Genomic DNA, 24,626 nt, shown 5'->3' on the forward strand with positions numbered 1-24,626 from the left:
CTGCAACATGAAAGGCTTTGGTTAACCAGTTGACTACATGTACCTTGATTTAGAAAAAAAAAATTGAGGAAAGACACCCGGGAGAAAACAATCTTCTGCGACCGACTAACCACTACACCAGAGATGCCGGTATTTTGAGCTGAACAGTTACCAGTGGGGGTGCATGATATTGATATGCTGTTGTGTTAAAGTTAAAGCTGTCCTCACCGCAAGCATACAAGACAACAGCGCCCATGTAACAATATATAAATGGACAAAAATTTATCACTGCACTTTGCAAGATAGTATGAGGTTCCACACCAGAATTCTCACTCAAAATCACCCAAATGTGACTGCTGTTTTTCCGCTGTGTATGCCCTGATTTTTGTTTTTTTCCAAGCAATTCAGAGCCCTCAATATTCTCCCACTAGTCATAGTCATACTAACACTTGACTTCAGTGTTTGAAGTGATAGATGGCACCATTACCTTGCGCTGCACTTGTTATGTCTTCTGTTCAGTTTTCATTCTTAATATTATAATATTCTTATTAAATCAATGACAATCTGTCAAACAACAAGGGACTAGAAAAAAGAAGCAGGACCTCCTTTACTTTACTCAGCGTAGGACCCACCTTCATATTTTGTAATCAAGAAAATGGTCACCTTTCACCATGCAATGGAGAGGGAGCATCAAACTGAAATAAGCTACATGCATCCAGTTCTACTTCCTTACGTTTTTGTTGTCCATTAGGTATCAACAAAATCAATGGTAAGTAAAATGCCAAAGCAATGTGTTTCTTTCACACACAATAAGCCTTACTTTTTACCAAAAAAACATGAACTGAACTGGCCTCTTGTCTTCATTAGCCTCAAAAGACTCGGGAGTCAGAATGAGAGACTATTTTCCAGAGGAGAAAATCATCCAACAGAAATTTTTAACCAAGGACAATTTTTGGCTTGTACATTACTTTAGTTGTATACCTGGTGTTCTTTCCCTACTCCCGAGTACCGGTACTCCACTCCTCTGCAAGAACTCCGTTTCATCTTGCCATGCATTTGCATCATGATCACCATGTAAAACGAACTGCAGGATAGGTAAAATTTAACCAACGTAGATAGACCTCAGTATTATTAGTCATTACACCCCCCCAGGGCAGTGCTACGGACTGAAGTGTCTTTAGGCTTCAAGCCATTCCCAAAGGGGGGACATTACCATGTTCTGTTGCACAGTAAAATAGTAAAAAGTAAATGGGCTGATTCAACGATGTCATGCTCATTACTGTGCTGGAATTGCAACAGAGAACTGCTGCTTTTTCTTTCCTCATCCTTACTAATACTATCGTCAGTTTTCCTCTACATATTCGTACGTTAGTCACCTCTTGTGACCCGCTCTTTCTGAGGTGCCTTGATAGTCGAAGCAGACTTTGTCACTTTGTGCTGTTGAAGCTAGAGAGGTGAGCAGAACAAGCCTGATTCCCTGAAAAGACTTCTCTCTTGTCATCCACCCCTTGAGTTCATATGACGGCAGTTGCGAGAGCTGTAAAACCTATACTAAAACTAAAACCTCAGTATGATGGTGGATTTATCAACACTCAGAAGCTATTTTCGTCTTAGTTTAATTGCTGTGAACCCAATGGTCTTGGAGATGAACTGCTCAAAATGAATGAAAAACACTGCATGTACTTGTCTCTATCAAACTGACTTTTAGTGAAATGGCCCACCGGCATATATGTGGTGTAATGGTTAGGATATACCACAGCAAGAGGACCTGAAACCTGTGTGGATAGAACTCTGCATCCCATTACCTCAAATCTACACCGTGTTGACAGAGGCACAAATAAACTTCTGAAATCAGAGAAGACTACAACTACATGTATTGTGACACCCTCCAGTCATCAATTGTTTTGTTTTTTAAAATATTAATGCAGTTTTGAATCATATTGTGTATAGGTCAATCTTTTTCATTGACTAAATTAGCAACTGAGAGGTATACATTTCTAAAGTATGGTTTAGGTCTTGGTAAAACTAAAACAAGAAACTGACATGAGCTATGTAGGGAGCAAGAACTACACGAGTTAAGAATTAGAACTTTTCCATCCTATTACACTCTTTCCAGTACAACTCTACATGGTCTTTACCATGCCCCTGCATTTTCCTTCAGTACCGTTTTATAGAGAAAGCAGTGTAAAATAAGAAAGACCTTGAATAGGTCAATATTCAACATTCTGAAGGTACCAGAACCTGCTTCCATTGACTGTCTCAAAGCTGTGCAAACATATACCCCTCAGCAACAATTCTACCATGAAAACCAAAGTGTCATTAGTGCCATTATACCATATGCGAAAATTACAACAGAAAAATTTCATTGAAATTGGCAATGAGATACAACATTTCAATCTTAATTTTATTCTCCACATATTTTATCAGTAAAAAGGGTAAAAATTCAGTGCAATTTGTAATTTAATCATAGTTATTTTCTTAATTTTGGCACTTTGCAAGACAATTTAGCTTTCAATAGCAGAACGGAACTCCCATAGCACTTTTATTGTTGGACAAAACTATCTTAACAGGTATTAGTGCTAAAATAATTCACAACAGCAACAGCAAATTTTAAAAAGGTGAAATTAATTCCAAGTTTTTGTACATAAAATGCAATTTTATTGCATGAACACATGACAATGGCGAGATGAAGCGAGATGAGGATGGCGTTGTGATGATATATGAAGATGCATGTATGAAAATAACAAATCGGTTAGTGGAATGCTAAACAATCTGTGCCAACTCCTCCGTGGCAACTGAAGGGTCCAGATTAAACACCAAGTTTCATTAGTCCTACTTCATTTTCGGATCAATTCCACTAACCTTGAATATTTGCCATTATTTGAATTTCAAGCAAATTTTTAATGAACTTGTCATTTCACTACATGACAATTTACACAAATTCCAGTACGAAACACCAAACAATAAAACAGTAAAATACTGATACACTTCTTAAAACTATTTTTCGGCATTCTGGATTAAAAAAGATTCACAAGATGAAAAAAGATTTCCAGAGTAATTTTCGTACTATCCCTACAACGTGGATGACAATGTTGAACCCACGCCAGGCCTCTACCTGTTCACTTTAATAGCGAACATTACGGCAGAGGCGGCCGTGGGCGTACTCTGTTGGATGCAGATGCGGCATGCATTGCAGGATCCAATCTTTTTGGTCCTGGTTTTGTGCATAAGCTGCCGTAGAACGGAACCCTTGAGCCCGAGACCACACGGTGCGGAATCTGGGCATTATCCATTCATGCCTGGTGCTTATAAAGCCTGAGGTTATGATGAGATAATTATATATAGGAGACCGAATAAAGTTTTTTAATTCAGACTTTGCCGAAAAAGAAAAATCTTTGGGGGGATATGCTTATAAAGATCAAAAAAATTATATATACACGAGACGTAGGCCAGGAGAAGATGAATGTACAAATATATTGAACAACTACTGGTGCCCAGCATTAATTTTCGAAGCCTTTTTAACTGGGCCAAAGACAGATGCCAGTGACCCCCCTTTGTTTCACATGACCTCATACTTCACGTGGGTCGTTAATTTACCAGGCTGCAATTTCAGCCCAATATTAACCATCTTTTGTAACAATTATTTTACACATATGGGCAGGGACTGAATTTTATCACAAGATTTTGGTAGTAGTGAGTTTCATTTCCACTGCTGCCCATACGAATCTTGGTACCACTCTTGACCATCATTCCCATCATAGCTAATGGCTCCATACATATCCTGCTTCATTTCTTGCTTCAAGGGCTGCTGCGCAATAGGCTGTGAGCCCCAACTGTCCGTATTCCGTCGCTTCGAAGTCCCAGACGTGAAGTCTGTTCCTGCTTTCCGTTTTCCTCCCCTGGCCGCGACTGGTGAAGAGCCTGCCGACGGGCTGTTTCCGTTGCTAGCCCCACGTCCCCCGCGTGAGGCTCCCCGGGCAGGTCCAGCGCCACGACCTCTACCGGCCGCCCCGCGTGTTGCCGGACCTCCTATTGCGTGGCCACGAAGGCCCCCACCACCTCGCATAGGCGGCTACCATGAAACAAAAAAAGATCATTTTGAGACATTTTTTGCCCTCATTTTTTGCCTGTAACTGGGATAATTACATTGAGTGAGGAGGGGAAGTTGGCAATTGTAAACATGTGTTATTCCAAAATTTTTGATCTCTTCAGAACATTTCTCTTTTTTTTTTCAAAACAAATCCGAAATATATAGACAATGAAACATTTATTCAGCCATCTTTCATGACAATCATTGAACACATTTACAATGCCCCAACACCCCCCCCTCACATTGGGAGCAAGCTGCAATGCAACTTGCTCCCGAGTAGACCAAGCAGAGCTCTCAGGCACAAACTATGTACTACAAACTACACTAAATATATCAATAAAAAAAATTCTACAAGAGTCACTTCAAATAATTGGGTTTTCTTTTACTACTTTAAATAAAAAATGGAACTGCAGAAAACGGCTATAAAATGTCCGTGCACAAAGCAGGTTGGACTGTGACAACAGACCCTACAAGTTTGATCGTTACTACCTCATTATCACAAAAGGGAGAAAAGGGGCTAGAGCTAGCCTACAGACACAGACACGAGGTCAAATTTAACACAAATATGGTAAAAATTCTGAAAGTTCTGAACAATAATCAGTAATACATTGCATACTTTTCATTTCCCCCCCAAAAGTTACTCTACGAACACAGCCTGTCAAGATGGTGGGCATTGAACAAGCAACCTCCCTCAAAACACTTCATACACTTTTCTGCATGCAATAGATTCTAACTATTAGAATCAAAACTGCAACAATGTCAGAACTCAAAATGTTTCGTAAAAATCTCTCAATTGACTTCTGGGTTTCGTTTTCATTATTAATCGCAGATCTCGTTTTGAAAGTTCATAATTTTTCTTCCGCATCAGCAAGTCTGTGGGGGTGCAACACTACAAAACAAAGTATATGTATTTTCGAACAAAAATACACTAAATGTTTTACGTACTAGTTGGCAGCTATGGAAATACAACAAAAAGCTGAAAATCCATCTTCATAAAAGACCGCATTAACTGCTTCACTGCTGCTCGGCGTACATTCATAAATCAGGCCCTCCTCTGCACTGTAGACAGTGTACGCCTGCCAATATTTTGTTTCCTTTCCTAACCCAGCAGGTAACTGCAATTTAGTATCGAGAGTGGGCTCCCCTGAAAGCTTTTACTCCTGACTTAGAGAAGCTTTAATTTGCCCTAATTAGACCAACAATGACAGAAACAGCGTGAATTATAGCGCCACCCCCCCATTTTCCCACTTCTAACGTTTCACTCTTGCTCCTATGGCTGATCGCTCATGATGTATGCTCACAATGTATCAAGCTATCAACGAAATTTTTGCTGATGATGATTGCCGTTCATTTTCCCTTAAAATGAAATAAACATTTAACTCATTTGAGACTGGGCCTTTTCCAGGTCCACATTTGCTGAAGACTGGCGTTGTTGGGGGTATTTCAATATTTCAAACATCTTTCCCAAAGACTTACAACCACCATTTTACACAAATAACAGATTTAAACATGCCCAATATGACACCCCCAAAAAAATTAATCTTGTATGTTTTTTATTGTGTTTGTGTCTCAAAATGAACAAAACGTCCAAACTCATGAATAGGCAGGTAATCGATAAGGTCATCCTAAACAAAATTAAAGATAAGATTATTTCTTATTTGCTTTTCATATTGTGCTTGATTTTGAGCTCTGCTTGGTGAGTTAAACGGTGTGTACTTACAGGGGGCATGCCTCTTCCTCCACGTCCACCACGCATGGGGGGGAATGGTGGCATTCCGTAGTAGTCATAGTCATCGTACCCATAGTATTCATCATAGAAGGGTTCTGAAAGTGGCAAATGAAAACATCTCGTAACTCGGCTCTTAGCGCAAACGCATATATCTTAACCAGCAGAGATCCACCACAGATAACTAATATTGACATAAACATCCTTAAAGTGAAGGCTTTGAAAAAGTCCAGTGACAATAAAAATCCAAAATATATAGGCCTACCAGTACACCTTATGAATAAGTGACCGATGACACATACATAGGTTTTTCAGTCACAAGACTCAACACCAGTGTATATACTTCACCACACGAAATGCTATTATTATTCAAACACACCATACAAGATGGCAACTTAACGAAAACAGGATCAGTGCCAGTCCAAACAACATCCCCTTACCTCCCACAATACTTTTTAACCCTAACTCTGGCAAGGGCCGATTAGATCGGCCCATTTCCTGCCATGAAACTGGCAGGGCCGATCTCATGGGACCATAGTTAGGTTAGTTCAGGAGAATGCCCCACATGTTCTACGAAGGGAGCAGTAACAACATTTCAACGATAAAAAATTTTAAGCTAGATAAAACCATGAAACTATGAATGTAAAAAACATAAAATCATACCCCTTTGCATGAGGGTAACAAACTTTGTGGAACATGAAAGAATTAAATAAACTTCAACAACAAATATTTCTGTGCCATTTGCCATTTCAAAATTTTCTGGCCCATGTCCACTCCCCCAATAAAAAAAATTGCTAAACGAAGAGGTTTAGGGTTTTTTTTGGGGGGGGAAATGTCTTATGGCGCTCAAAACTGCATAAAGTCATATGAGCGCGTTTTTTAATTTTTCTCGGGTGGCGGCCGAAGCATACTCTTATCGATTTTGGATCACCAAGGGACCTTTAACTAGCAATGACAATGAAAAATTAAATTTTCATCCAAATTGCTTAAAAATGGGCTTACATGAAAATAGAGTAAATTCTAAGAACTATGGTTTTTAAATTCTAAAAATCCATTGACAAATAAAAAAGTTATTGCATAGCTGCCAAGTTTTCAAAATTAAAAAAAAACAACAGATTTTCATCGTGCAGTCGGTGAAAGAGACCAGTTCTTACTTTAAAAAATACCAAAAGACAACTTGTACTCAAATAATAAGCATACACCAGACACATGCATGCTGTGCAGCCAGATTGAAAAGATGGCAGGGGCATCCAATGGCAAAGATGTCTGGCTGGGATTTCCTAAGCTTTGTTATAACTCCATTGTTTTGTCCTATCATCACTGAAGCATTGTCTGAACTCAGAGAGATGCAGTGCATAAAGGGAACACCTAAGGTGTCTAATTCTGTCGATACAAGTTATATGTTAACACCACTTGACGGACCATTGTCATTGAGGACGTCGGCACACCTTGTTTGTAGAAAGCATGTTTGTTTGATAATTTCGATGCAGTGATGAAGTTGAATTCCTCTGAATACTTGGCACAGAAGGTGTGTTCGCGAGGTTTTGCCTTAGAACTGGTTGGTTTTAAAAACGCACCCATCACTTGAAAGACAACGCGCGTCCGTGATCAAAAAAAGAGATTTAGCTCCTGCATGCAATCATTAAGGCTGCCCGCAACACACACACGATGACCCGTGACCCGATGTGGATGAATGAGAAACAAAGAAGGCCGGTAGGCAGACCTGCCACTCTAAGAAATCTAAAAATCCGGATTTTAGAGTAAAAAAATCCGGATCTAGTCTAGATCTGGTGAAAAAAATCCGGATCAACGGCAAATTAGTCATAAGGGGCACTGGGGAAAAGGGGGCGGGGGTGGTCCCGGTTCTTTATGAGGCGAGTATGCAAGACAAAGCTATTTGAAAACTGAAAGCGCATTATTATATGTTACTCGAATCGGAGTTTGATAGACTGGGGGAGCGCAGGTAGCACTAAAGCTGAAACTCTCGTAGTCTTGAAAATAGCTGACACATAACTCCTATCATCCAGGAAAAAAGTCCGCTTTTTCATACAGCAACGTTTGACTTCCATCGCATATACACCCAAGGTCCCCCCCCCCCCCGGGAAAAAAGATCGCGCCAAGGTTGTTCATCAATTTTTTTCTTATTCCTTTCCCCTCAATTAGTCTGGATCACGGCACGCACTTTAAGCCCAAGTGTCAAACCCCCCCCCCCCCCCCCCCCGGGGGGGGTTTTAGGGGGGAAATCAATTTTTTTTTCTTAATTCCTTTCCGATTTTTATAAAAAAAAAACGAGGGGGATCAAACACAAAGATCAACCCCCCCCCCCCCCCCCCTCCGGAGCGTATTTAAGTGGGAATTCAAAATTGATACTACTACTACGTCGATTTTAGTAGAAATAACGAGCGTGAGTCAACTACTAGATTCGGCATAGATCTAGATGCTTTAGAAAATAGCGTTCCAAGTTCCAGCCGATAAGAAGTCCAATCGGTGCTTCCAAGCAAAAGAGATTGCAGAACTTTTTATATTTTTTTCTAAGAATCGGACGCAACAGACGCAAAGACCTTTAAAAATAAGGATACTGGCGATCGAAATTGGGAAAATCGGGATGCTTGAGATTTGGGGCAGAAACAAAATTAAATCGGGATGAGTGGCAGGTCTGCGTAGGTTACTTCCCGCTTTAATAGTGCATGCTCAATAACATTAATAACAAAGAAATACAGAAGGGGCACAACTCGTGAAAAGGAGGTCGACTTCCAGTTTAATTGCAGGGACACTACTCTCGTCGTCTTGCACTCCCGTACTTCGCCTATTCGGTCATAAATTTTCTAATTTTTCTTGCTTGAAGTCAGTTTGTATTGAAACTAAAAGGGGAAAAAGTTGAAAACGTACTTTCCGATGCCAAAACGGATTTCCGTACTCAAACTCAAACCCCAAAATCGTACTAAATACGTTTTTTACGTACTACTTGGCAGCTATGTTATTGGGATGTTTGTTTGCAAAATGTTGGAGGACCTTCATATACGGAAAAATCGCCAAAATGTGGGACATGTTTTGATGTATTTTGAGGAAAAACTTCACAAGTCAGTAATGAATTGGAGCATATGAATGACACTTGGCATCTTCATGTGATTTTTAGTGCAGAATCTAGTTCTGCTATCACTTTTCGATGTCTTTACTACTTTGGATCTTAAAGAGTGATATTTGAGTGAAATTTGTTGAATTGCGTGACATCGATTTTACCGCGACGCGATCACCCCTTCTAACACTCAGTAAAGCGCTATCGGGAAAACCCGTGATGTAGTCATCGGTGACCTATTAAGTTATAGGCAGCCAATCACATGCCGCCCAGCGATCACGCTCCTCTTGCGTGCCGGCACCTCGCGTTCGTAATGCGTGATGTAGTTTCCAGCTCTAGTGTTTTATCAATGGATGGGTGGTAATTTTAAGTTAGTACGTAAAATCTACTAAACGCAGAGATCTGAAATTTTACAGCAATAAAGAAGACGTGGGGCGCTTGTGCGGTCGGCGATCAACCCGCAGCTCCGCTTAGTTTTCGAACCGCAGGTAAACTAAGCATGTTTTTTATTCCCAATAAAAATCCATGCTGTGCTTGTGGCTACATTTTTGTACAGAAAAAGAACCAGATAAGCAAAACGTACATGTAATTTTTTATATGCACCCGTGAGTAGTGAATTTAAATTTTGCAAACTTCCGTGACCTCCACGGTACAGCAAAAAGTACACATGTGTGCCTCACAGCAGGCATGTCAGAAGGCAACGAAGGGGTTAATCAATTTACCTCTCTGACTGATAGACAAATGCCTAATAATAAGGTCATGTGTTTGCCATAATCAGAGCTGTTCAAGTTGTACCTGCACAACAAATGAGCAAAGTACTTTATTATTATTTTCATAACGTGGTGCAACTCAATTCTTAACCAATTCATCAAAGCAAGGTACCTGGATAAGGAGGTCGTCTCAGTCCAGATCTTTGGGCACCACCACGTGCTGGTGGCCAGTAGTCATCAAAACCGTAGTAGGCCGCCCTCATCAAGCGGCGCTCCTGATCACGTTTCCTCTGCTCCTTTTTCTTATTCTCAGAAGGCGGTTTTGCAAGCGAGATGTTGATATCTAAACTGCCAACCTTCTGTCCATTCAGACCCTCCATGGCCTTCAGGGCATCATCTCGCTCTTCAAAATGGACAAATCCATAATCCTTGATCTTCTTCACCCTCTCCACCTTGCCAAATTCACCAAACTTTTCTTTCAGCATGTCTTCAGTGACATCAGATGTCAGGTTTCTGACATACAGGACTTTCACCTGAATGAATAAATAATGAAATAATATTTAAAATAAATCATTTTACTCGGAAGTATGTTACGCTGATCTAAAAAAGAATCAAAACGATAAGGTACCTTATTTCAACCATGCTCTTCTGTCAAAACTTGACTATAGCAATTCTGTTCCGTCTGGTATCTCATGTGAGAGAATGAGAAAATTGCAAGTGGCCCAAAATAACAGCTAGACAAGTACTGAAGAAAAAATCCTGCATCTAAACACTTACAGTAGTACCGAAGGCTCATACAATGAAAAAAAAAAAACAAGTACCGCACCAGTTTAGAATGCTGAAGCCCTGGTAGAATTTTTTTTTTAATTAAAAAAATCCTTGGCAGCCAAAGAAATGCGCTTTAAAAATTTAGAGAGGTCCATGAACCATCAGTTATCGAATAAAGCGACTTCCTATGGTCTTTACTTCATGAGGTGTGTCTATTCGTTGTTTAATTTGTTTAGTATGCTTGGTTGCGTCATCAACTAAGTCACCTGCGGTTGTTTGCGCATACTACAGCCTGACGACTAAAGACACCGGTGGTAATGTAAGTGTTAAAGCTTGGCACTTGCTTCTAGTTGATAAAAAAATTCCATTAAGTTTTTACCATCTGTTGTAAATGTCTTAATATAATACTTTTATCTGTCGTTGAGCTTTTTTAACACAGCAAGTTCCATCCCATCAGTTATGGACATTCAGACGCAACAAGTTCTGAGCCCCTAGAATGAAATAAGGATATTTTCGTTGGAAAAGTTTCTCATTTTTTGGCTCTAAAATCAGGAACTTCATGGCCCAGAACCTCAAGAGAAATAACAATTCTAACATGTTTAAGAGGGCTTTACAAGTATAAACCTCATTTTCTTATCTACAAATACTTTACAATCTGTTAATATGGGTCGAAATATTCAGAACCAACTATTAAGTGTGTTCAGACTCGCTCGTAACCATGGAAACATCCACCATTTTGTTTTGTAAACAAAAAATGGATATATTTTTCATTCCTCCACCATTTTTTCTTCTTCTTATTTTTAAGGGCATTTTTTTTACTTGCTGTGTTTTCTTTGGATATAGTTACCAGTAGCTGGCTATTCCATCCATTTTATGTAGCTTTCAGAGCCACGCGTTCAAATGACCTTATGTAGTTGACAGAGCCGTAATACCCTTACTAAACTACAAGTTGTATGACCATAAGTTGCATGGGTTGCTGTGAAAGGAAGTAGTTGGCATGATCTAGCAATGAATCTACCCCGTGTATGCACATTCAGTATGGAATCTTTAGTCCCCTCCACGATCAAGTAAACTAAAGACCAAAATGAAACTTTCTGGATACTAACTGGGAAGGCGGATACATAAGTCACAAAGGACTTTTTAAGTTGCCATACCTTCGACATAGTCTCATCATCGGGCTCTTCCATTGGATCCGCCCAATCGACGATGACATCACACTGCCAGAACTTTGGATGTCCGGCCTGCAGCTTCCTCTTCGCATTAGAGGCTTGCTTATGGGTCTCATACTCCAGGAATGCAAAACCTCTATTTTTCTGCTTTGGATTGTCAGCAGAGCCATACACAATAACCTCTACCAATCCATCTGAAAACAAACAATGTTTTAGATTAAAGCCCATAAACGTTAAATACGGTATTCCCATTAACTCAATCCTGACTAGATTAGCTAATCCAGTCTTTAAAAAAAGCCTGTAGCTTCTTTCACAACAAATCATAATCCGGATTTTCGCTTACCAAAATATAAAGGAAATCTCTTTAAATTAACATCATTTGGACTTTCAATTCTGTGAAATGTTTCATTTTCTTGTATCATTTTCAGTTTCCATCAATCTTTTCGAGAGAAAACAATGGGGAAACAGTTTTTAAAACATGGCATTAGGTACATAAGAAAAATATCCTAATTTTATTAACTCATTGACGACGCAAGTTTTTCACTAAAAATTTCCAATGAGACGCACGATTCTAACCTATTTTTAAAAAATCAGTGTGATAAACCGAGCAACTGTACAGGTATAAAAGTTGACACAAATATGCAATCGTGATCTTTATTTGATTTAAAACTGATTTTTAGTGATTTTGTTTTGGTGTGATTTTACTGTGATTTACTTAGTTTTCATCCATGACAATTTTTTTCCGATAACTCTTGAACTTTTGCAGAGAGCAAGAATAAATACTTTTGTTATTTATATAAACTTTGTGATGCACGATCCAGTATTACCAACTTTAATCAACAAAATGATCACCTATAATTTTTGCCTTGGTGCCCTCTGATTTTTAGGCCTCACCGTGGCAACTTTTGCCTGCCCTCCTGAACACCTAATTCAAGCCCTGATAATGAAAGGATTATAATACCTGTTCTTTTCCCAAATTCTTCCTTGATTTCATCTTTGGACTTGTTTTTTGGGATGTTGCCAACAAACAACCTCACATTGGCAATGGACACATTGACTTTCAGCTGTTTTCCAGGTCTTATCTCATAATTGTGCAGCTGAGGATGAAAAGGGAAAAAAAAACCACTAAAACTTTGGGCAAGTTTAGTAATACACAATTCAAATTTGAAACAATTAATCATTGCAAAGCTCGAGTACAATTTGCCTCTCTCAAGAAAGCTAATGCAACATAACAACAACACAAAACCAATGCTTAAACGTGAAAGATACATCTTAAACTAGACCACATTAAGTCTACCAATACCGCATCAGTCAAAGTTCTATTTCAACTGCCCACCATTGCTGCAGGCCCTGTGGTTTCTCAGTTCACAGATATAATGGTGAATATGTCAAGAATATGTGTTAGTGACTTTAAAATACACATTGAAATGGTGGTTACACAGGGGGTCGGTAATGACAAATACGGCAGGTTGACTGTGAGTTAACTTACTCACAAATATTTTACAAATTTTTCTAGCACCCAAAATAATCTTTGACCTAAATCTTGCAACATCAAAATGCAGAATTCTCTCACAAATCACCAGTTCATAGCTTTAAAAATGTAGTAATGACAATGTAAAATTAAATTTTCATCAAATTTGCTTTAAAATGGAAAATAGAGTAAATTCTAAGAACTATGGTTTTTTAATTTTAAAAATCCATTGATAAATTTTTTTAAAAGTTATTGGGGGTTTTGTTTGCTTTTGGGGGACCTTCATATAGGCAAATATCGCCAAAATGTGGGACGTGTCTTGATGTATTTTGAGGAAAAACTGTTCATAATTCAGTAATGAATTGGGAGTATATGAATGAAACTTGGCATCTTCATGTGATTTTTAGTGCAGAATCTAGTTCTGTTATCATTTTTTCAATGTCTTTATTACTTTGGATCTTAAAGACTGATATTTGCATGAAATTTGTTGAATTGCATGACATCGTTTTTACCGCGACGCGATCACCCCTTCTAAAACTCAGTACAGCGGTATCAGGAAAACCTGCGATGAATTGATCGGTGACCTATTTAGTTATAAGCAGCCAATCACATGCCGCCTAGCAATCATGCGCCTCTTGCATGCCGGCACCTCGCGTTCGGAATGCGTGGTCTAGTTTCCAGCTCTAGTGTCTTATCAACGGATGGGTGGTATTTTACGTTGGTACATAGAATCTACTACACGCAGAGATCTGAAATTTTACAGCAAATAAAGATGACATGTGGGGCGCCCGTCTGGTCGGCGACCAACCCGCAACTCCGCTTAGTTTTCGAACCGCAGAGGAAATTCGCACAAACACACAATTTCTCCGGTTCTAGAAATCATTCGGGATTGTACGCTGGCATGTCGTTAGTTTAACCTTTCCTCTGATTGGTTGCGGAGTTTCATTTATTTTCGTCAATGAGTTTTCCTGTAACTATACTTAGAAGAGAGTCATTTCTGATTCCGAGCCGCCCAAAAATTACCCCTCGCGCGGAGGCCGATTTCCGGCCCAAGAAGCAGCGGGCGATTGGCATTGCTAAAAAAGTAAGGTCATATTTCTTATTAAAACGCATAAAACATCCTTAGAATATCGCAAAATGTCTTAACCCATCAAGAGGCAATTAATTTGCATTGTCCAGTCCCCCAGAGGCCACTTAATTTGAGAACTTCATGCAAATGAAGGTAGGTCATGAAAAATGCTCAGTTTCCTCATTTTTTTAAGATAGAAATTTTGAAGCAAATGAAATTGCATTGAAAAGCAGTCTTTCCTCTTGAATCGTTGCTATCCCGTTAAAATGCATTGAACAGGTTGCAAACACTCATATTTGCAGCAATTTCAAATTCGATTACTGCCACAGTGAATGGTGTAAACAAAATTACAAGACTTCGTTTTCTATTCCAATTCTAGGGTTAGATCTTGTTTGGGGAGGGAAATGCCAGGAAAATCTTCCTTGAAAAAAGTTTAACTTGGTTTCACAGTGGCTCCGTACATAAAATCAGGTCTCGTGGCCCGTGTTCACAATCGCAACTAATAACCCCTGAGGGACAATCGTAGCATCATGATGGGTTATGGCAACAGTAAGCATTTCCTTCGCTCTCAACAAACCTGATTTACTGCCTCTGAAGCTGCCTCTCTCTCACAAAAAGTGATGAATCCATACCCACGAGTCAGTCCTGTCATGGGGTCCATCATCAACCTCATATCCCAAATTTTTCCACACTTCTCAAACAATGGGATAAGCTCATCTTCAAACACATCTTTGGGAATCTTCCCGCAGAAAATCTGTGGCACAAGAGAGAGTAATAACATATGTCATGAATTAATGCCAATGGCCATCATGGCTGACCCGTTAACTAGAAGAAAAAAAGTAACTTGTTCCAATTAGTCTACAGGAAAAACAGGCATCATCGCATATTACAGCTTGTGAAGATATTAATTCTTAAACCTTGCAGACTTTCAAAACTTTATTTCTATTCCACTGTTGGTTTAGTTCGGTTAAATTTCCCAATTTAAGTTATATGGCTCTTCATACTTATTTATTATTTAGGAGGCATTGCGCTGCAAAGAGCGAAATGCTTGCAGCTAAAGGGAGTTGAAAACAACAACAACATTTATTATTTATTTTCAATTCATACAAAAAGACACTAACATAATCATTACAATTCAAAGTGCATACTATAAATAAACTATTTATCACTTTTTTTTGTTCTTGGTAAATGAAACTTAATTTTTTAAAAACCAAGAAAACAACAAATTACAGAATAAAGATGAACAAATATGTTAAAAGAAAAGATGATGTGCACTTACACTGCACTTTGTCGTAAGGTGCCAAAAAGAAAAATGTGTTAACTATAGAGCCACACACAGTACCAAGAGTGCCTGACAATACTCACCTCATGTCCAGAGCCTGGAGGGGTGGGGTCACCGCCTGGTGGGGGTCCTCCGTACTTCCTTTGGCCTGTAGTCACATCAAGTGAGTAGCCAGTGCGATCCAAGATTTCCTGAAGTGAATATAATACAAACATTAGGTCTAACAAAAAAACTCATGTAGACGTACACAAACATCCCTTGTAGCACTGAAAGCACATCTCTAGACACAATGAATTCATGAAAGCAAATGCCTGGATGACTAATTGCACCAGGAACAATTTTTTACGATAAAAAGCAGACTTGGTAGCACCATGACAAAGCAGGATTGAACTTCCTTTTCAAGTTGGATCCTGCCAAGTCAGCACAATGACATGCGTATTTTGATAATCCTATCAAGATAACTGGTAAACTACACGACTGTGTACTACAGAATATCGAAAAAGCACCAACCAAACTATTTACGTATATATCAAAAAAGGTAAAAAGTAAAAAATAAGCAAGAACTATGCCAACATTTACCTTCAGCTTTGCATCATCTGGACCCTTCACCAATGGTGGCATATTTCCAGCTCTCAGTTTGTGCCTGTACGTCTTCATCTGCCCGCACAAAAAGGCACTTTTATTGCCAACATGCTCCAAGTTACTTTCGCAAAATTGTTTCAGCACTTTGATTGCATCATCAGGAGCAAATTCCTTCAGAGCATCCATGGCACGATCGTCCAAGTCGGACTGGGATAGTTTTTCTGTGGAAAGGAAGCAAGTTTTTTGTTTTAGTAAAGGTTTTACAGCACTCGCAACTGCATAAATTCATATGAGCGCCAGAAGGCGTTACAGGACAGTAACAAACATAAAAAAGAAGAATGGGAGATAATGACGATAGATGTTTCATAGAAAAGAAGAAGCAAACCACACCAGAGCATCCGCCAACCACCCACAGAGCAAGTTTGAACACATTGAAACAACACTTTTCAGTATTCATTTGACCCAGAAGTCTATAAGTTTCTTGATTAAATGCGCATTAAAACAAGATTATACCAAACCAGAAAGCAGTTAATATTCCATGGCAAGTACTGAGTAGCAATGCCCACCGAGCGCGTATTGTTCTGCCGATTTTTGGCCCCCGCCGCGGGGGTGTTTGTGGGACGCACTAACGCAAAGGTTGTCGTCTTCAACTTGCTCTAACGCCGCTTCTCGAGAATAGATATGAATGAAACTTGGCAGCCAATCAGAAAAGAGGTCAATCTCATAGTGTGAAGTTTGACAACTTTGTACCCATCCAAGAAGTAGTCGAAAACATTTCCGAAAGTGGTTGATGTGGTGCGCTTTGAAGACTTCGTAGCTGTGGTTTGTCAAACTGACTGATACGTTGTACACCATTTTTCTTTATTCCCTCAAAATTTCATGCTTCTGTGTTTAGCGGTTTTTGCGTAATCTTTAAAAATGTGGGAGTAACTAAGGTAAAAAGCGACATTGCCATTTGCGGCGGCTGGGAAATTTCCACTGAGTGACATCAGCCATCGGTCGCTACAAACGAGGCCCCGCTTATGTGAACCGGAAAGGGGGGAAGGATGCTTGAAAACTAAACGGGAGCCTTGATAACTTGCACTTTTGTTGCATTTTAATCACAATACAATAGATGTAGTCATTTTTATTTGCTTGATTGCATGACAGAAGAATAGAAACAGAAAAGCAAACATCTTGAGAAGTGGTATGTCATTGTGTTTGCGTTATGAAAGCCTATTCCCCCCTCTTGGGAAAACACACACTTGGACTCGTCCTGTGTGCTCTGTTCGGAAAAGTGAGGCATTAAGATTGTTATTAAAGAGTATGGTACTTATTTAGTCCAGTCTGGGAAGATAGTCCTGTTTATACATATTGAAATCGTGCATGCGTGCACGTGAGTGAGTGAGTGAGTGAGTGAGAGTGAGAGTGAGAGAGAGTGAGAGAGAGAGAGAGAGAGAGAGAGCTCTAGTGGTCTAGAGGTTAAAGACTGTTGGCCTCTCATTCAAAGGTCCCGGGTTGCGACCGAAAAATGTTCTCTAGAATTGTCTCCTTTTACCTCCTTTCCTGCTCTCTGGCAATATTCTTTCGTCAGCTTTCGTCTCCTCTTTCTGCCCCCACCCCCTTTGCCCCCTCCTCTGGGCTCCTGACTCTTTCTGCAGCCTTTTTACTGCTACTCCTTGACTCCTTCTTACAGCTGTCTTTCTGCCACACCCCTGATCTTCTGGCAGGAAAGATCTACACCTAGCGTTCTCGGACAAAGGCGAAAAATCTCGGAGGGCCCGAGTGCAAGTTGCGCACGTTAAAGATCCCTTGGTGGTCTAAAATCGATAAGAGTAGGCTTCGGCCGCCACCCGGGCAAAATTCAAAATTTCCTACCAACTAAAAGTATTAGGTGTGTCCCGCGCGCTCATACGACCTTATGCAGTTGTGAGCGCCATAAGACACTTACCAAAAACAAAACAAAAAAAGAGAGAGAGTGTGTATGTGTGTGTGTAAATATTAATATGTTACAATTATAGTAAGTTGTGGCCTACACATGCAAAATATTCCCATGACTTGTAAACTATATTATCTAAACGCATCTTAATCTACCACACAATAGGACATTGACCAACAATGGATATACACAGAGACGATCTTATTTTCTATTACAAAGTATGCATGCTTTTACTAGAAGAGAACTGGATTTATTAGACTAATAAATCCAGTTCTCTACTTACATTTTTGTGACAAATTGATCCAGAGCATTGCTTAGCAATGACAATGAAAAATTAAATTTTCATCCGAATTGCTTAAAAATGGGCTTAAATGAAACTAGAGTAAATTCTAAGAACTGTGGTTTTTAAATTTTAAAAATCCATTGATAAATAAAAAAGTTATTGGGATTTTTGTTTGCAAAATGTTGGAGGACCTTCAAAGAGGAAAAAATCGCCAAAATGTGGGACGTTTTGATGTATTTTGAGGAAAAACTGTTCATAATTCAGTAATGAATTGGAGCATATGAATGAAACTTGGCATCTCCATGTGATTTTTAGTGCCAAATCTAGTTCTGCTATCACTTTTCGTTGTCTTCATTACTTTGGATCTTAAAGACTGATATTTGCGTGAAATTTGTTGAATTGCGTGACATCGTTTTTACCGCGACGCGATCACCCCTTCTAAAACTCAGTAAAGCACTATCGGGAAAACCCGCGATGTAGTCATCGGAGACCCATTTGGTTATAGGCAGCCAATCACATGCCGCCTAGCGATCACGCGCCTCTTGCATGCCGGCACCTCGCGTTTGGAATGCGCGATTAAGTTTCTAGATCTAGTGTTTTATCAATGGGTGGGTGGTAATTTTAAGTTGGTACGGAAAATCTACTAAACGCAGAGATCTGAAATTTTACAGCAATAAAGAAGACATGTGGGGCGCTTGTGTGGTCGGCGATCAACCCGCTGCTCCGCTTAGTTTTCGAACCGCAGAGGAAATTCTCACAAACACGGCAATATCTCTGGTTCTAGTAATCGTTCGGGATTGTGCGCTGGCATGTCGTTAGTTTAACCTTTCCTCTGGTTGGTTGCCGAGTTTCATTTATTTTCGTCCAGGAGTTTTCCCGTAACTAAACTTAGAAGAGAGTCACTTCTGATTCCGAGCGGCCCAAAAAATACCCCTCGCGAGGAGGCCGATTTCCGGCACAAGGCGCAGCGGGCGATTGGCATTGCTAGCATTGCTTGGCAAGGAGGAACCTTTTATGTTGCCAAGTTTCATTCAAATATCATGACTTTGGGAGAAGATATGACTGATAATCTTTGTAAATCTGTAAAGAACGCCACTTTTTTACCTGTTACTGTTATTGTCTTTACAACTCAAAAAGTATGATAGATATTCAAAATCTGACAGCATGACTAGATTCTGCATTGAAAACTACTAGACTGCCAAGTTTCATTTACATACTCCAAGAAATAGGCGAGCTATGACAACTATTGTCTCAAAACGCACAGAAAACAGCCACATTTTTACCTATAAACGTCTTCATAACTCAAAAAGTAGGATAGCTATGAAAAATCTGAAAGCGGGACTAGATTCTGCACTAGAAAATGTACTGGGTTGCCAAGTTTCATTTAAATACTCCGAGAAATGAGCGAGTTATGACGAATATTGTCTCAAAACTCACCAAAGAACGTCACATATTTTGGGGGTTTTATATAAAAGTGCACCAAAAATTAATTGATTTAAAAATTCTTAACTTTTTTGTTTATTGATGGATTTCAAAAATTCAAAAAGTTCCATGCTTTGTGAAGATACAGCTACAAAATGCACCTATTTGCAAACACTTTATGACCAAAAAAAAAAAGGGGGTTTTCTTGGTCATTGCTATACTGAGTAAAGGCTTGGAACTACATTATAAGACTCCACAGCATCAAAACAGCTGTTTTCCAATTACAGATTTTCTAATTCCACCAAGTACGACAAGCCAATAATAACAGAAGACAAATTTTTTTTTTATGCAGGCCAATTAACACAAGTTTAACCTGTAAAAAATACTGAACTGTAAATGTTTTGGTTAAAAACCCTGAACTGCAGTCACAACTTCACTCTTAAAAAAGGGGCATACGTCTTCGCAGCCTTTGAGAAGTAGTACTGACCAGTTTTGTAAATGGCCAGAAGTTCTTTGGCAACAATTTTACTGATTCCATGATCTAAGAGGGTTTGAGCTTCAGTTTCCTCTTCTGCTGTCAACGTTTCCTGTTCTTTCATATCGACATCATCTCCGTTCTGAGTCATCTGAAAAGAAATGAAGCAAAATTAGGATCCAAATGCAACCTTAAACCATCAAGTCAAAGGACACTAGAAGTTTAAAACAACCTGCAGCATCACTACAACCCACTTCAGTTTTTGTTTAAAGGCACCAAACGCAAAGTGCAGCAACTGTTCGTTCAATTTTCTAATGAACTTTTCAAGTCGCACACCAGCTGCTTCTTCCTCATTTCAGCTCCTATTTTCGCCGTTTTCAATGACAACTCGGCACGCCAACGTCGATAGACACTGTGTTGCCCCACATAAAGAAACAATGTCACGAATGTGAAACTAGCGCTAGGGACAGAAGAACGAAAGTAGAAAGCTACGTGCGGACATGCGCTAGCGGCGTTTTCGCCTCTCTCCGGGTTCGGTGTTTTCCGCGTGTAAAAAAAGTGTCGCAATATGCGACGGAGAGCGGTCCAGCGGAGAAAGGAAGAAAGTAGAGCTGAAAAAGCTGGATGAAGCGGAGTTTCTGCTATTTAGCGGGAAAGTGGCAGCTATGTAAAGAGTGTCTTTTTAAGGTTGATTTTGTAGTTTCGTTCGTTAAAGGCCAAAGCTGAACGCCAGAGACCTTTAATTGCCAGATATTCGTTGAGGAGTGAACTAAACGCGAGGCTGGAAGGAAACAATAAAGCCAGAAAATCAAAATTCAAGCAAAGTGTGGCGCTTTTCCCGGCAGTTCCCATCCTTCCCAATTATTATTCGCTGGTTTGGGCCCCACGAGTTAAGATAAGGGGGGTCGCCCCCCCCCCCCAACCTAAAAAAAACTACGCTTTTTCGGTAGTTCACACCCCGCAATTGTTATTCGCCGGCTTTGGCCCCAAGAGTAGGGGGGGCAACCCCCCTGACCTAATAAAAAATATGGTGGGGGGTTTCAGGGAGCATGCCCCCCTGAATTTTACCACAATATAATGTTTTGCAGTTGTTAGGTTTGATATCTTAGCTTGCCGCGCAATGAATGCCCCCCTGAATTTTACCACAATATGTTTTGCAGTTGTTAGGTTTGATATCTTAGCTTGCCGCGCATCAGACGTATTGTACATCTAGACTCTAGGTCAGGCTCAAATAAGGGTGGTGGGAACTACCAAAAAAGCACAAAAAACATGGTAGGGGGGTATTTTGCTATAATTTGAGGTTCTGCAGTTAGGTTGCATCCCTGTTGTTTGTGTTGCCAGTTAGGTCAATACTTCGGATTTCTTCTCTGGATGTAAACAAGTAGATCGAGGACTTCCAACGAACGGAACTACAAGATCACCTTTTTCTAGATCTAGATCTAGGCTAGAGATCTAGACTATTTCAGTGGACTGTAAACAATGTCCCAGAAAATTGCCAATAAAAAAACATGGTAGGACTTCCGTAACGAGCGACTAATTCCCGACTCAGATCTTCAAATCGTTGAACAGGGCCTAAAACTGCGCAAACGACCGCAATTTTTCCATGTCCAGGTAGTATAACAGTGGCTTTCGGTCTCCCACAAGTATTGTGGAGCTCAACAAGTACAATCTTGAATAAATAGTGGTCGCTCGTTACAAAAGTCCTCCCACAAAGCCGACCCCCCCCCCCCCCATTGATATGAAGTATGATATACGGTGGTCCACCTACCCTCAACCACCACCTCTCGCTCACCTCACCTCGCAGCTGGCTTGCGCTGTGCGCGAAGGTCACCCGCGGAACTACCTTTTGTCAGCACGTAGAGAACTATGATGAGTGCGTAGTAGTTAGGCTAGGCGCGTGTTGTAATCACGGGCCGAGACAGGTGGTCCGGTAAGTTCAATCCAGCCAAGCGGAGCCCTGCACCTTATGCGCACACACACACATCAGGCCACTCCATTCGCTTATTATCAACAAATCTCGAGAGGAAAGCGTTCGGACAAGTTTATTTTCCCGAAGGCGTCGTTATTCGGACTCGAGTCCGAATAATATTTTTTCATATTCGGACTCGAGTCCGAATAAAAAAAATTCATATTCGGGCTCGAGTCCGAATATGAATTTTTTTTATTAGGACTCGGGTCCGGAAAAAAGGAAGTGTCTCCGTTCTATAGATCTAACTTCGGGGCTTCCAATTTTCCGCCATTTTTTAGTTTCCCCGACACCTTTTCTGCTGATCCGATGCCCACCGCCCACCCCATGTTTCCCACTTTCTTTGTTGTAGAAAAAGGTAAAATTGAAGATTAGCAGACCACCTGGCACATGCATATTATGAGCTGTGTAAAAACTCACTCCGGGTGAGAATAGAGGTGGCCAAAAAAAAAAGACCAATTCGTTCAAATACACAAGCCTGTGTCATCTCGATTGTTTACCAAGAAAAAGTTGTGTTGCTGTGTAGAGCTGAGCATACGGCAACTTTTGATTCCATAGACCAGCACACGATTCATTACGCAGATCTAAGTCAAGATTACCTTATTATTGTAATAATGATCAGTTACCTGGGGGGAAAAGACTTGATGCGTATGCGAGGTTCAACGCCCGGACCGATAGTGCCCCCCCACCCATACACGCACACAGCCACACGTGTGCAGGCCGCCCATCCGACCCCGACACATGCTAACGAGCCATCTTTATTAATTGCTTCTGATGACCTCTTCACAAATAAACATTTATTAGAAGCGCTATAACTTTTCAGGCCAGCCTCAAATTCATCATAAGATAAAAACTTGGCTCCTGCACAAAACGCCTTTTTGCCCGAAGTAATCCCGGTCTCTACCCAGCCTGAGGCGAGTCACGAGTGAGGCAGGACAGGAAGCCAGAGTCACGAGTCACAGGAAGACAGAAGTGATGTCATGCTGGACAAGAATCAGAGTCCGAATAACATTTTTTCATATTCGGACTCGAGTCCGAATAGTCACTCGAAGAAATAAGAGTCGGCCAATAGGCCTAATAATAAGGGGTAGGAACTGCCAAAAATGGGTCATTCTTTGATTTTCTCCTGTGAACCATTACCTGGCTATTCAGGGTCTCTGGCGTTCAGCTTTACTTTTCTGGACGAACGAAACTACAAAATCGCTGCTCCACCTCCACCAATTTTCTACCTCACTCAGAGGATACATTTGTCATGACATAGAATCTACGTCAAGAATCATTGTTAGCTTTTTTTATGCCCATCCACCAACGGTCGTCGGTCAGCCTGGGCAAACACGTCATAGTCATGGTATGGCAAATCATAAATGAGTGGAAGCCAACACCCCAACAAACACCAAACCCGGATCTGTTTTGTCAATGAGCTTATAAAGAAAAGTAAAATAACATCGACCCACCAACCTAAATCTATCAGCACTCAACTTGGTTATAATGGGAATAAAATTTTCCAGCTTAGAAGGACTGATGATACTGCAATCTATGTTACAGATCGAGAGAAGCAGTGAGAGAGTTGGGCGTGCAATCTGCACAAAATGGCGACGCAAGCGGCCACCGGGCGTGCACCCGACATGCCGGGTTTTCGATTTAGTTTAAACTGCATTTCATAATAATGACATCATTGCCCGACACTTAATTTATTAACTAGAATCAAACAAAATGTTGGCACTGACCTTTAGTCCAAAAAGAACCTAGTTTTCTTTTAGATATTTTGGCCTAATACTCTTCTCTAGATGGGACTTCTTTTCACGACGATAAATCCTAAGGAAGAGACCACGTGACGTACGGGGTTTACAAACATCGATCACGGGAGTTCACGAATTACCGAAATTTCCCGCAACACATTTCGCACTGTTGGCCGAGGCGAGGAGGCAAGGCCTTCTCAAGTTCTCTCTTGATCTAGATCTAGTTCTGGACTGGCCGACAACGAACCTTACTTAATATAGCCTATCTAAATTCAATTCATTTTTGTTGTTGCTGCTTTTTTGTGCGAGTTCATCCGCTCTTGTAACAAAGGATCAAGATCCCATCAGTGACAGAGTGTCAACATAAAAATGAATTGCGTTCGCATTTTACCATGAAATAGGCCTACAGACCGTGGCACTCTTATTAGTGGGATAGCTTTGGTTCTTCACTTGTAACGATACAAGAGACATCTTTCTCATATTCTACATGTACATGTTTAGATCTCAACGAAAATTAATTTCACACACACACGCGCGCGCGCGCGTGCGCGCAAATATAGATCCACACGTATTTAAATATAGATATATCGCTCTTCAGATGGAGTGCATGCTCATAACTGTGCCTGAACTGCATGAATTGCGTTCATGGGGAACAGCTGCGTTTTCTTTCCTAATCGTAATTATTAGATCTACCGTCATTTTCCTCTACTTCTTTAGTATGTTTGTCACTCTCTTCAATTTGTGACCCGAAGCAAGAGGAGTGAGCAGAGTAAGCCTGGTTCCCTGTAAGGACTTCTCTGTAAACCCTATTGACATCCACCCGAAGCGCATCCACTTCGTCCACTCATCCATCCACCTCATATGGCGCTCGTATGACCTCTGGTCACTGGTCACACTGCGA

General features: G+C 40.4%; 1 protein-coding gene across 1 annotated transcript; it reads right to left on the minus strand.

Annotated features, from left to right (window-relative positions):
* Window positions 1-2,614: 2,614 nt before the first annotated feature.
* Window positions 2,615-23,933, minus strand: LOC101863266 (heterogeneous nuclear ribonucleoprotein R; the record flags this gene model as incomplete). The annotated part of the gene is given in 10 exon segments (XM_005098449.2): window positions 2,615-4,051; window positions 5,790-5,893; window positions 9,754-10,114; window positions 11,504-11,712; window positions 12,480-12,615; window positions 14,636-14,812; window positions 15,424-15,531; window positions 15,920-16,143; window positions 20,033-20,171; window positions 23,714-23,933. Coding segments are annotated over 9 exon segments (1,830 nt in total). The 3' UTR covers window positions 2,615-3,679.
* Window positions 23,934-24,626: the final 693 nt, after the last annotated feature.

This window comes from Aplysia californica, unplaced genomic scaffold (genome assembly GCF_000002075.1).
Source record: "Aplysia californica isolate F4 #8 unplaced genomic scaffold, AplCal3.0 scaffold00183, whole genome shotgun sequence".
In the NCBI taxonomy this organism is placed as follows: domain Eukaryota; kingdom Metazoa; phylum Mollusca; class Gastropoda; order Aplysiida; family Aplysiidae; genus Aplysia; species Aplysia californica.